At 61.5% G+C, this 13,027-nt stretch overlaps 1 protein-coding gene across 2 annotated transcripts in view; it reads left to right on the top strand.

The window, feature by feature from the left end:
• The window catches only part of TIE1 (tyrosine kinase with immunoglobulin like and EGF like domains 1), an 18,315-nt gene extending 5,288 nt beyond the window's left edge, over positions 1–13,027 (top strand). The window contains exons 7-24 of one of the 2 annotated variants that reach the window (XR_011390175.2): positions 24–164; positions 359–487; positions 1,232–1,377; positions 1,624–1,768; positions 3,719–3,877; positions 4,002–4,139; positions 4,308–4,604; positions 5,047–5,337; positions 5,587–5,777; positions 8,284–8,494; positions 8,619–8,729; positions 8,839–9,029; positions 10,057–10,170; positions 10,272–10,354; positions 11,395–11,435; positions 11,517–11,613; positions 11,728–11,827; positions 12,605–13,027. Coding sequence is in view for 1 of the 2 variants with exons in the window: in XM_008265418.5 (XP_008263640.5) it covers positions 24–164; positions 359–487; positions 1,232–1,377; positions 1,624–1,768; positions 3,719–3,877; positions 4,002–4,139; positions 4,308–4,604; positions 5,047–5,337; positions 5,587–5,777; positions 8,284–8,494; positions 8,619–8,729; positions 8,839–9,029; positions 10,057–10,170; positions 10,272–10,342; positions 11,395–11,435; positions 11,517–11,613; positions 11,728–11,827; positions 12,605–12,676 (2,645 nt within the window). In the remaining variant the exon portion in view is untranslated. The remainder of the gene's footprint in view (positions 1–23; positions 165–358; positions 488–1,231; positions 1,378–1,623; positions 1,769–3,718; positions 3,878–4,001; positions 4,140–4,307; positions 4,605–5,046; positions 5,338–5,586; positions 5,778–8,283; positions 8,495–8,618; positions 8,730–8,838; positions 9,030–10,056; positions 10,171–10,271; positions 10,355–11,394; positions 11,436–11,516; positions 11,614–11,727; positions 11,828–12,604) is intronic. The other variant, XM_008265418.5, reaches the window with a different exon arrangement.

Raw genomic sequence — 13,027 nt, 5'->3', positions numbered from 1 at the left:
CCGGCATGCCTGCCTGTTTCTAGCCTGCAGAGAGGGCCGTTTTGGGCAGAGCTGCCAGGAGCAGTGCCCGGGCACATCAGGCTGCCGGGGCCTCACCTTCTGCCTCCCAGACCCCTATGGCTGCTCTTGTGGATCTGGCTGGAGAGGAAGCCAGTGCCAGGAAGGTATGGACCAACCCACCAATCCATGGCCGCACCCTAACTTGAACTTGTCCCTCTCACTCTGACTTACACACCGAGCCCCCCACAGTGCCCCGCTCACCCACCCGATGCCCACTCTGTCCCCAGCCTGCTGTACAGCCTGTGCCCCATCTGTGTCCCTTGACCATGCCCCCTCTAACCACCTCCTCTGTCCCCAGCCTGCGCCCCTGGTCATTTCGGGGCCGACTGCCGCCTCCAGTGTCAGTGCCAGAATGGTGGCACTTGTGATCGGTTCAGCGGCTGTGTCTGCCCCTCCGGGTGGCATGGAGTGCACTGCGAGAAGTCAGGTGCGAGCAGCAGGGTCTCCGGACCCCTTGAGACAAGCCAGCAGAGGAGACTGGCCTGCTTCTCTCCAGGAGCCGTCCCAGCCCCACTGCCACGGTGCTCACGGTCTGGCAGGTGCTCTCAGGACCAGCCACCAGACCGTGACTGGCAGCAGCATAGAGTGTATGGGAGCCCAGGGGAGGCTGGCCAGTCAGGGAAGTCTCCTGGGAGGAGGTGAGGTCTGAGATTGGATGTGAAAGCCCAGAGATACAGGGCTGGGGAGTGAGCACGGGCAACGCCCAAGGGCTTGAACAGCGGGACAGTGGAACAGGGAGACCAGAGGAGTGAAGAGGTCCAGTCCTGGGCCTCTGATTGCTGAAGGGTTTGCGCTTAGAAGGTGAGGGGCAGGAAGGAGTGGCCGGGCTTGTGTCTGCGAAAGACCCTTTTGTTGCTGGGTGGTGAGCAGAAGCAGGAGGCCCTGGGGAGAGGGGGTCTGCAGCCAGAGCCCCCCACAGGAGTCCTGACCTCCTGTTCTGACTGTGGGGATGGGGAGGCACCTGCTTGCGGGCATTAGTGTGGGATGGGGCGGTGGGGAGGGGGCTGGAGCAGTCCGTGGGACTTTGCTGGCTCTCAGGATTCAGTGACCAGGTAGACGGGGGCGCTTCTGCTGAGATGCCCAGCACGGGGGGAGGGGCACTTTGGTGATCGACTGCCCCAAGGCGGGGATGGGGGGGGCAGCTCCAGAACGAGTGTCCTTTCCTTCCCAGACCGCATCCCCCAGATCCTCAACGTGGCCTCGGAGCTAGAGTTCAACCTAGACACCACGCCCCGGATCAACTGCGCAGCCGCAGGCAACCCCTTCCCGGTCCGGGGCAGCATGGAGCTGCGCAAGCCGGACGGCACCGTGCTGCTGGTCAGCCCTGGGCCCCCAAACCCGCCCCGCCCCCACCCACCAGTTCATAGCTGGTCTCTCGGGTCCCCAGCCACTCCCAGACTTCCCCCTGGCTCTGCCACTGGACTGCCGGTGGCTCACGTGAGGTCAGGCTGATGGCGAGGGGCTGTCCCTGGGCCTCTGTCCCAGGCATCATCCCAGCAGACACACATGTCCCTGCCACGGGGTGCCCACTCGGCATTTGTCCCCTTCTCCTCTCTCTCCTAGTCCACCAAGGCCATTGTGGAGCCAGATAAGACCACTGCAGAGTTCGAGGTGCCCCGCCTGGCCCTTGGGGACAGTGGGCTCTGGGAGTGCCGCGTGTCCACATCTGGTGGCCAAGACAGCCGGCGCTTCAAGGTCAATGTCAAAGGTCAGTGATGTCCTCAGGCCAGGGAGCAGAGCAGGCCCTACCCGCCCCGCTCAGACAGGATCCTAGCAGGAAGGGAGGGCATCTAAGGTCACAGCCCGGCACCAGCCAAACAAGAAGGCTTATGGGCTACTGGGGGTCCAGGCTGAGCAGAGCTGAGTGCCTTCTGGAAAGGACATCACATGTGCTAGAAACTGGGGGCACTCTCCACCCTCACCCTCCCTTCTGCCGAGCCACGCCTTCCCCTCCACAACCCGCACACACGCACACACACACAAGTGTGCCTCTGGGGTGCTTCCTCCTGGCTCCGAGTCACCCCATGTGGGCACTCAGTGCTAGGAGAGGGGGAGCTCATGGGACCGTGAAACTCAGAAGGTGACCTGCTTGGCTTCCCAAAGCTGACCACTGCAGGGAGTCTGCCAGGTGAATGAGGAGGGAACGGCCAGGGCCCAGGCTCGCTCAGGCCAGGCGTGGTCACCCAGTCTAAGTACCCCATCACCTTCAGCACCCCGTCTTTCCCACCCGGGCTCCTGAGCCCCTCGCCCTCTGTATAAGCCTTCCCTCTTACCCGCCCCTTTCTCACGGCTGCATTCTGCTGCCCACCTCCTCAGCGGCCCTGTCCCACGCCCACGCCTCCACATCCGCCTCCACCACCAGGCCCTGCCTCTGGCCTTTCTCTCCCTACTCCTCCCAAGCCAGGCTTTGGAGCTGGACAGCTTGGGTCTGACTCTTTAAAGATCGCTAGCTCTGTCGCTTTAAGCAAGTTCCTTAGCCTCTTTGGGTTTCTGTCTCCCATCGGCTGGAGTGTGAGTGCTTGCTTGAAAGGAGTGCTGTGGAGGTTAAATCAGACGATGCCTGGGAGCGGTTAGCCCCGTGCCCGATGCAGGGTGCTGCCCAGTGGGTGCTGGCCGGGATCATTAGTGTCATGTAAAGTGCCCTCTCCAGTCCCAAGGTTTCAGCTGCTCTCTGCAGCCAGGACCCCTCTCCTGGCCCAGGCCCACTTGGTGGGACCTCCCGGTGCAGATGTGGCCCTGAAGCCAGTGTGCAGGTTCACGGGAGTGTGACTGTATCTGGCCACCTCCTGGACATCGGGTCCACTGCACAGCCTTGGCACCAGGGGCTCCGTGGGATCCAAGCTGTATCTCTGTCCTGACCCAAATCAGCACCCACCTGCTCCTGCCTGACCCCGTCCCCCGGCTCACAACCCTGCGTCCTCTTTGGCCCCCCTTCCTTCCTTCTTTCCTTCCTTGTTCTTCGAAAGTCAGTCTGGCAAATATTTGGAAGAGGCAAGGGACATTCACTGATGCTGTAATCTGGAAAGGGAGAAGCTGAGGCCAGAGTAAGAGGCAGTGGCCGTCGGGTAAAGACATTGGGCAGGGACACAAAGCTGTTTTGAAGCAGAATCGCCTGACTTGGGGTGACCTAGAGCCAACCCTGACTCAGCCTCCTGCTTGCTGCTGTGTATCCTGAGGCAAGTTACTCAGGGTCTCTGAGTCTCCCTTTCTGCACTCAGGATGCAGGGGTTAGCGAGCCCTGGCTGAAAGGTGCCTGTGAAGCCTTGGGGCAGAGCAGGTGCTTCCTTGGCGCCTCTGTTTTTGTTGCTGTTCGGGAAGAGAGTGGTGAGTCGGGGAGGAGGAGAGAGAGGGCAAGGCTGGCACCTGCTGGCTCCTGCCTGGGCGGAGTCCTCGCCCCTCAACCCCTGTCTGGCCACGTCACTCCCTCACTCAGCATCTCATGGGATATTCTCATGTCCTTCCTGACAAATCCCTGGGCGCCAAGCCATCCAGGGCCAGAGCTCTGCCTCACTGGGCCCTGGCCACTCTGGCCATCTGGTGACAATGGGTCCCCGGGTCCAAACGAAGCCCCAGAGATGGCTGATGCCCAAAGCACAGACTTCCTCTGAGGACAGGGTGAGCTGTGTTGGGCAGGGCCTTACCCCGAGTCTCCTGGCAGTGCCCCCCGTGCCTCTGACTGCACCTCGGCTCCTGGCCAAGCACAGCCGCCAGCTGGTGGTCTCCCCGCTCGTCTCCTTCTCTGGCGACGGACCCATCTCCTCTGTCCGCCTGCACTACCGGCCCCAGGACAGCACCATGGCCTGGTCCACCATCGTGGGTGAGTGGGCGGGGTCCTGGGCGGGACCCAGGTGCTGGGCAGCAGTGGGAGGGGCTGATGGGAGAATGGCGGCTTCAGGAAGGAGCTAGGACTGAATGGTGTGTGCTGCCAACTCCACCCCCAGTGGACCCCAGTGAGAACGTGACGCTAATGAACCTGCGGCCAAAGACAGGATACAGCGTCCGTGTGCAGCTGAGCAGGCCAGGCGAAGGGGGTGAGGGGGCCTGGGGCCCTCCCACCCTCATGACCACAGACTGCCCTGGTGAGAGGCCCCGAGTCATTCCTTCCCGGCCCCCAGGGGTTGCTGTCCTGTCCACTCAGGGTTGGCGAGTCTCTTCCTCCCCCGGAGCCCCTGCCTTTCCCTTGGAGCTTGTCCCATCCCAGCCCCCAGGAGCCATCAGCAGTTCTGACCCCTGACCTCTGGCCCCAGAGCCCTTGCTGCAGCCGTGGCTGGATGCGTGGCATGTGGAGGGCCCTGACCGGCTGCGAGTGAGCTGGTCCTTACCCTCGGTGCCTGGGCCACTGGTGGGCGACGGTTTCCTGCTGCGCCTGTGGGACGTGGCGCGCGGCCAGGAGCGGCGGGAGAACGTCTCGTCCCCCCAGGCCCGCACTGCCGTCCTGACTGGACTCACGCCTGGTGCCCACTACCAGCTGGATGTGCGGCTCTACCACTGCACCCTCCTGGGCCCCGCTTCGCCCCTCGCACGCGTGCTTCTGCCCCCCAGCGGTATGCCCGGGGTGGACAGGGTGGCGGGCTGGGGACCGGGCCAGGACAGGGGACACAGGGGCATGGGAGGTTGCTGGAAACTGGGTGGACAGAGAAGACAGCACACACCCAGGGTATCAGGGAAGATGTGAGCCATGGAGAGCAGAAGACGGGTCACGCGGGGAGGTCATGGGTCATGGCAGGCCGTGGGGCTTGGGGAGTACAGAGCATATGGGGACATGGGGAGGACTTGAGAGACAAGGGGAATAGGGGAAGCAGAAATTCCCAAGTGAAGGCAGCTTTGAGGGTGGGAGGGGCCTAGGAGGGGAAGAAAGAAGTTGGCAGGTGGCTCCCACGATAGGGTAGTACCCAGGGCAACGGACACAACTCGAATGAGTATGTCTGAGCCTGCTATGCAAAGCCTGGGCCTGTGTGAGCCCTACCTCCTCCCCCCTCCCCCCAGGGCCTCCAGCCCCCCGGCACCTGCAAGCCCAGGCCCTCTCGGACTCCGAGATCCAGCTTACGTGGCAGCGTCCGGAGGCTCCACCTGGGCCTATATCCAAGTACATTGTGGAGGTGCAGGTGGCTGGGGGCTCAGGAGACCCTCTGTGGATGGACGTGGACAGGCCCGAGGAGACCAACACCATCGTCCGCGGCCTCAATGCCAGCACGCGCTACCTCTTCCGCGTGCGGGCCAGCGTTCAGGGTCTCGGTGACTGGAGCAACATGGTGGAAGCATCTACCCTGGGCAATGGTGAGGGGCCAGGGCCCGCAGCCCTCCCGCAGTCCCTCCGCCTTACCCCCAGCCCGGGCTCCCCACGACAAGTGGCTCAGACTCGGTGCTGGGGCACTCATGTCCTGGTCCCTTCTCACTTGTGGCCCAAGTGAGTTCCCCGTGTCTTGATGCTGAGGCTCCGGCCTGTCCCCCTCGGTGGGACCCCATGGCAGCCTCTGAGTTCCTCACCCAGGCCATCCGCCATCTGCCCCCTCTCATTGCATCCAGGGCTGCAGAGCGAGGGCCCCGTCCAGGAGAGCCGGGCAGCCGAGGAGGGCCTGGATCAGCAGCTGGTCCTGGCTGTGGTGGGCTCCGTGTCTGCCACCTGCCTCACCATCTTGGCCGCGCTCCTCGCCCTCGTGTGCATCCGCCGAAGCTGCCTGCAGCGAAGACGCACCTTCACCTACCAGTCGGGCTCGGTCAGTGTTTGTGCCCGCCCCCGGGCCCACGTCCCACCCTCGTGTCCATGTGTTTCCGCCTACGCACACACAAGAGCTTGTGTACTGTGTGCGTGCATGCGTGCACACGCATGTGCTGGTCCCGGGTAGAAGACTGCGTTCAGGGGTGCAAAATATTTTCTCTACAGCTGAGCTCAGCCCAGGAGCCCGTTTATATTCGTGGGGAGCTCTGTCGTATTCCCGGCTCAGCTTTGTTCGTATTTTACCAGGGCCAATCGCATGTCTGGGCGTTTGGACGTGGTCAGCTTAGAACTTGTCTCTCCCCTTCCCCACACCCTGCCTTCTCCTTCTTAGGGCCTCAGTGCAGGCTGCATAGTGACGTCACGGAGGGGTGCCTGGGGTTCCTGGCGGCCCTGTCCTTGCAGGCTCTGCCCACGTGGGAACCTGCCTCTTTATACACACATCTACACATGAGGTCCTCAGTACTACGGCGGCCCCCTGCCCACCGGGCACTCCTGCTGTGCCCTCCTCATGCCAGCTGCCACCCTGGCAATTCCCAGGCCTCCTTGGGGAGACTTAAGGACCTGGGGTGCGGCTGGCGCCAGGGCTCACTTGACTAATCCTCCGCCTGCAGCGCCAGCACCCCGGGTTCTAGTCCTGGTTGGGGTGCCGGGTACTGGTCCCGGTTGCTCCTCTTCCAGTCCAGCTCTCTGCTGTGGCCCGGGAAGGCAGTGGAGGATGGCCCAAGTGCTTGAGTCCCTGCACCCACATGGGAGACTGGGAGGAGGTGCCCGGCTCCTGGCTTCGGGTCGGCACAGCGCCGGCCATAGCGGCCATTGTGGGAGTGAACCAATGGAAGGAAGACCTTTCTCTCTGTCTCTCTCTCTCACTGTCTGTAACTCTCTCTCACTGTCTGTAACTCTCTCTCACACACTGTCTAACTCTGCCTGGCAAAAAAAAAAAAAAAAGGACCTGGGGTGCTTCCCCTTCCCCATGCCGTGCAGAGGGTGGCACATGCTGCGCCCTCAGGCCCTCATGCAGCCGTCTCTGAGAGGAAAAGCACGGACCACTGCCCCTCCAGGCCCCCTGGTCAGCCTGTGCGGTCTCTGTGCCCTGCAGTCCCGGCCCTCAGGCGGCTCACTGCAGCCGGCCAGCTGCACCTGCTCTGGTCCCGTCCTCCCTGCAGGTCCTGTTGCCTCTGAGACCTTCTCCACTGTTGTCACTCGGGCCCTGAACTCTGCCCTTTGGTATTTAGAGCCCTGCTTTGGCATTTCAAAAAAAATCAACTCAAGCCTCTTCCTTCTCAAGGGCTGACCCTGTGATAGAGAGCCTAGTATCGGGGTCCCTGCGGTGGCCCTCCCTCTCTGAGTCAGCGCACCCAGAAGGCATCACTGCTGTGCTGGGGGAGGGTCCCGGGGACACATGAGAGAAATTGGCCTCAGCGCGCATGTTATCACGGCATACACGTCGCCAACTAGGCAGAGTTCTCATCACAGGCAGCTCCCAGGGACCTCCTGAAAGTGTTCGCTTGCATTCAGTTATTTTTCCCCTTCATTCCATCTTCCATGAACTTTCTGAACTTACACTCATATATCAAGACCTGTCCCTGACACGTGTGTCTGCACACAGACACGTGTGTGCTGTGTACAAGCACATGTGTGCATCCCCTGGCAGGCACCCAGGTGCACGTGCGTGTGTGTGTCCGTGCTGTGCACCTCCCTGGCCACACGGGCAGGGTGCCAGCCCGAGAGCACACGTGTGCGCGTCCAGCTGCCTGCCCTTCCTGTCCTCAGCCCTGGCCCATTGAGCTGAGCCTCGGTTCGCTTAGGAAGCCCCCGCACCGGGCCTGCTTCAACCCTTCTTGCGTTCCCGTGTGGGTGGCCTCCTTGGCCCCGCTCAGCTCTTTTTTCTTCCTGCCATGAGCCTTGCCCAGGCCAGCCCCCTCCTCTCCTGCTGTTTGCGATGGTCTTGCTTTCTGGCTTCAGAGCTCAGCTGGACGTCCAGTGGGCGCACAGGGGCCCAGAGTGCACAGAAGAAAGCAGCCCCTCCGCCAGCTCCGTTGCTCAGGGCTTCACCTGGCGTAGCTGCTCCACGAGTGGACCCTTGTGTCCTCTCCAGACCCTCTCCAGTCCCTCTCTCTGGGACCAGAAAACCATGTCATGACATTACACAGCTCATTCCAGTTCGTTTCTGCTTTTAATGTTACAAGTGGCATCTGTCCAGCAACTCACAATGCAGCTTCTAGCAACTTCCTCCGCAAGCCCTCCTTCTGCATTCCAGACACCAGGGTTCTTGGCCTCTTCCTCCAAGTTTCTCTCCTTGGACGTCTGTCCTCCCAGTGGCCCACCCGTAGCCCCATCACCTATGATTGTCCCAGGATAGTCCTGTCTGTGTGTTTGTCCCTGGCTTACCACGAGGATGCTCTCCGTCCAGGTCCCTGCCCACTTTAGCGTAGCCAAGAGAACTCTCTATGTATGCTTCATGTCCCCAGTGTGGACCACCTGCCCCTTTGTCCCATTCTCTGAAGGGCGAGGAGACCATCCTGCAGTTCAGCTCGGGGACCTTGACACTGACCCGGCGGCCAAAGCAGCAGCCTGAGCCTCTGAGCTATCCGGTGCTGGAGTGGGAGGACATCACCTTTGAGGACCTCATCGGGGAGGGGAACTTCGGCCAGGTCATCCGGGCCATGATCAAGAAGGACGGGCTCAAGATGAACGCAGCCATCAAGATGCTGAAAGGTCCCCGGGAGTGATCCCTGGCCCCAGCCCTGACCCTCTCCCCCTGGCACTCGCCCCCCTCCCCCGGCCCATGCCCTTCCTCCCGAGTTCTGTCTGACAAAGGTGACACGGATTCTCTGCCCAGAGTATGCCTCTGAAAATGACCATCGTGACTTTGCGGGGGAACTGGAAGTTCTGTGCAAACTGGGGCATCACCCCAACATCATCAACCTCCTAGGGGCCTGCGAGAACCGAGGTGAGCCCCTCCTCCCAAACCCTTGGTGTCAGCCTCCGGGAGCTGTGGCTACTGTGCATCCGGCTGCCCTCTAGCTAAGCACCAGGTCTCTGATCGCCTCACCCCCCAGGCTACTTGTACATCGCTATTGAATACGCCCCCTACGGGAACCTGCTCGACTTCCTGCGGAAGAGCCGCGTGCTGGAGACAGACCCCGCTTTTGCCCGAGAGCACGGCACCGCCTCCACCCTCAGCTCCCGGCAGCTGCTGCGCTTCGCCAGTGACGCTGCCAATGGCATGCAGTACCTGAGTGAGAAGCAGGTGTGCGTGGGCCGAGGTGGGGGGGAGGGAAGGCCCTGGGCTGCCTCCGCGAAACAGAGTCAGCAGGCTCTGCTGGGTGAGGGGGCTGAGGAGGAGTGAGGTCAGAGCTGTGGTCCCTGGCCCGGGGGGCTGGGGGTCTGCAAGCACAGAGAGGTCTGAGGGCTGTTGCTTTGCCAGTGCCCGAGGGCCTCCAGGTGGAGGTGTCCAGGCAGCAGTTGCGGATGTCAGCCAGAGACAAGGGGAGGGAGTGGGTGAGGCCCACCCGCGAGGATGGGGAAGGAGGAGCCTGGGCCTGGGTGGGAGAGAAGGAGTTTTAAAGATAGCCACACTGCCACACTTTTGTTTGTTTTAAACATTTATTTATTTGAAAGGCAGAGTTACAGAGAAAAGGAGAGACAGAGAGAGATCTTCCATCTGCTGGTTCACTCACCAAATGGCCACATCAGCCAGGGCTGGGCCAGGCTGAAGCCAGGAGCTTGGAACTGCATCTGGGTCTCCTATGTGGGTGCAGGGGCCCAAGCCTTCAGGCCAGCCGCCACTGCTTTCCCAGGTGCATCAGCAGAGAGCTGGAGGGGACGTGGAGCAGCCAGGTGTTGCAGGTGGCGGCTTAACCGGCCACACCACAACGTCAGCCCTGATAGCCATGCTTTGGGTATTTAAAGGCAGAGAGGAAGGGGCCAGTGCAGAGGGAGGGGGTGCTGGAGAGAGAAGAGGGGCCTCTGAGGAAGGTGGAGAGAAACCGGAACTCAGAACTGGCTCACCTGGGTGCCTTCGTCCAGGAGGGGACGAGGAGGAGAGGCTGGGGAGAGAGGGACAGGAAGTGTGCAGTGTGGAAGAGAGATTCAGCCTGACGCGGCCCTGGCCTGGGCTCCGGCCGGGAGGGGACGAGAGCCAGCCTCGCGCTCTCTCAGAGAGGAGGCGAGGACAGCCATGGGCTCCAGGGCGCCCTTGAAGACCAGTGACGGGGCCCGACCGGGTGGCGGTGCAGCCGTCCTGGGCCTCCCCTGACTGCTGACCTTGCCTGCAGTTCATCCACAGGGACCTGGCTGCACGGAACGTGCTGGTCGGGGAGAACTTGGCCTCCAAGATCGCAGACTTCGGCCTTTCTCGGGGGGAGGAGGTTTATGTGAAGAAGACAATGGTAAGCCCACTTAACCCTCCCCTTCAGGCCCCACCCCAGCCGCCGAACCTCCAAACAGCCCCTTCCTCCACCCCGGACCCCTCAAACCCATTCTCTCCCAGGGGCGTCTCCCCGTGCGCTGGATGGCCATCGAGTCTCTGAACTACAGCGTCTACACCACCAAGAGTGACGTGTGAGTGTGCAGGTGGGAAGGGGCACAGGGCTTGGCCCCCAGGCACCACATGGGCACAACCAGACACGTCTCTCTGTAGCCTAAGCCAGGACCGACTCAGATGCCCCTAGGAGTGTCCCGGCTGTGACACAGGAGTCTCAAGTGTGCCTTAGCAAATCAGCAGGAAGGTGGGGGTTAGCTGGAAGGAAGCTTGTTTCTAGGGTGGGATTGGGGTAGGCGTGGTGCAGGCTTGGGTTTGTGTAAGAGACAGGGGGTGCCTCGGAGCGGTTGGGGAATGACGATGGTACTCCTGGGCCAATGGAGTGCTGTCTGCTTCCTCTCCAAAGGGCAAGGTCATGTCCACCTGCAGATCTTACCAGAGTGTGAACCCCAAGATGCCCTCCCTGAGCTCCCCACCCCGAGAGGACTTCTCTCTGGAGATCTCCATCCCTGTCTGAGCCTGACCTGTGCCACCCTGCAGCCCTGACTCCTGAGCTGCCCTGCCCTCTGCCCCGAGCCCTGTGCCCTGGCCTGCCCGGCTCACTGTCTACCACACTGACCACCACAAACCCACCTCCCGCTTCTGCCCGAGACTCCCGAGATGCCCTCTCCGCACTAAAGCTTCCGACCCTGGTCTGGGCCTAGTATGCAGAGGTGGCTACGGTGTGAGATGCAATTAAGAGCAAGTTTTGGAGTGAGGCTGCCTGGATTTGAGTCCTTGCCCTCCACGCACTAGCTGTGAGTCCTTGGGCAAGCTAGCTAAGCTCTCAGTGCCTCAGTGTTCACATCTGTGAAAAGGGGATGATAGCAGAGCCTGTGTCAGAGGGCTGGTGTGACGGTCCAATGAAGCAACACTGCATGATCAGTCCCTGGACCACAGTTAGTGCTCAGCAGAGGTGCTGGCTGTAATGTGGTTGACCCAGGGGTCTGGAGGACCCTCAGGGAGCAGAGACACCTGCTGGCCAGAGCCGACACATGCAGGGTCTGGGAGGGGCTGTGCGTCTTGGGCAGGTAGAGACTAAATGCCAGGCCCCAGGACCTAGAGGGTAACAAGTGTGTCCTTGCCTTTCCAGCTGGTCCTTTGGGGTCCTCCTCTGGGAGATCGTGAGCCTCGGTGAGTCCCCGACCCCTGTCCCCAGAGCGGCCCCTACCCCCAAGGGGCCCGGGGCTGAGACAGCGCTGTCCCCTCCCGCAGGAGGCACCCCCTACTGCGGCATGACCTGTGCCGAGCTCTACGAGAAGCTGCCTCAGGGCTACCGCATGGAGCAGCCCCGGAACTGTGACGACGAAGTGTGAGTGCCCCAAGCCCGCCCGCCTGCCCTCCTCTGGGATGAGCGGGCTCCGCGTCCACCGCCCCAGCAGGCCCGGCCTCCGTCTCATGCACGCCTGCCCCGCTCCATGCACAGGTACGAGCTGATGCGGCAGTGTTGGCGGGACCGTCCCTACGAGCGGCCCCCCTTTGCCCAGATCGCGCTGCAGCTGGGCCGCATGCTGGAAGCCAGGAAGGTGAGGGGGCCGGGGCTCCTGGGTGTCACCCTCAATCCCTCAGCTGCAGCCGTTGCCACCTCTGGGCAGTGCCCCTGGCTGCAGCCCCCTCTCCAGCCCTCACCACGGTGGGCACTGGGCCCATCTAAACTCTTCCCCGAGCCCCTGGTCCCCGACTGCGAGGAGGCCCTCAGCCCACTCGCCTCTGGGACACCCCGCCTGGCACAGAGCCCGAGCAGAAGGCATGAGCAGGGCACCGAGTGGATGGACGAGCAGATGAGTGGCACGGTAATCGTGTAGTGCAGGAGTGTGATTAGTGATCGATGACCCGATAATCATATGAATCAATACGCAATTCAGTCACCGGCTGAATTATCACACAAATACAAGGGCAGAAATACAGCAGAGTGAGTATGAGAAAAGAGTTCTTAAAGGAATTAACTAATGATTAAGTAAGTAGCTCTTTAAGAATGAAGGATTGTTGAAATACTCATACAAATGAGTGAATCATCAAAAACAGCCTGGTGAATGAGTGGGTGTGTAAGCAGATGATTAGTTCACCTGGTTAGCGTGGGAAAAAACCCATCTAACAGTGATGTCAAGGCCCTCTGTCTCAGCTGGGACCCAGCCTCGGCCTGTCGTCCTCAGTGCTCTGGGCTGGTCCTCGGCCACAGGGACATCCCGAGGTGCCAGAACCATTCAGAATCTGTCCAAATGCCCCAACCCCACAAAAGTCCAGGGGCTCGAGGCCGGAGGCGCCTCTCCCCCGGACTCTAGCGAAGCTTGCTCTGTCCCCAGGCCTACGTGAACATGTCACTGTTTGAGAACTTCACTTATGCGGGCATCGATGCCACAGCTGAGGAGGCCTGAGTGGCCACCCTGCCGGAACCTGGCTCTGCTGGCCAGAGCAGACGCTGGCGGCCGCGCTGACTTCTGAGCCCGTTGTCTCCGCCCTGCGCGCCGTCAAGGGATATTTTTTAACTTAAGGGAGAAAAGAGGGGATCCAGGGATGGGGTGGGGTGGGCTTAGGGGAATTGGGTCCCTATCCTTTCCATTCCTCATCCTGCTGCTACCCACATGCAGCCCCTACGTCGGCTCCTGCACCCAAGCCAGCCTTCGCCAGCCTTCTCCTCCCCACCCCCATCCACTGATGAGCCCTCCTCAGCTAGCCCTTGCTCCGTGCCCTGTGTTCAGAAAAAATAAATGCTCCGAGAAGCTCCA

Source organism: Oryctolagus cuniculus, chromosome 7, assembly GCF_051225735.1.
Source record: "Oryctolagus cuniculus isolate XC-2025 breed Fujian yellow rabbit chromosome 7, ASM5122573v1, whole genome shotgun sequence".
NCBI classification, from domain to species: Eukaryota; Metazoa; Chordata; class Mammalia; order Lagomorpha; family Leporidae; genus Oryctolagus; species Oryctolagus cuniculus.
This window is presented reverse-complemented; position numbering and strand designations above follow the sequence as displayed.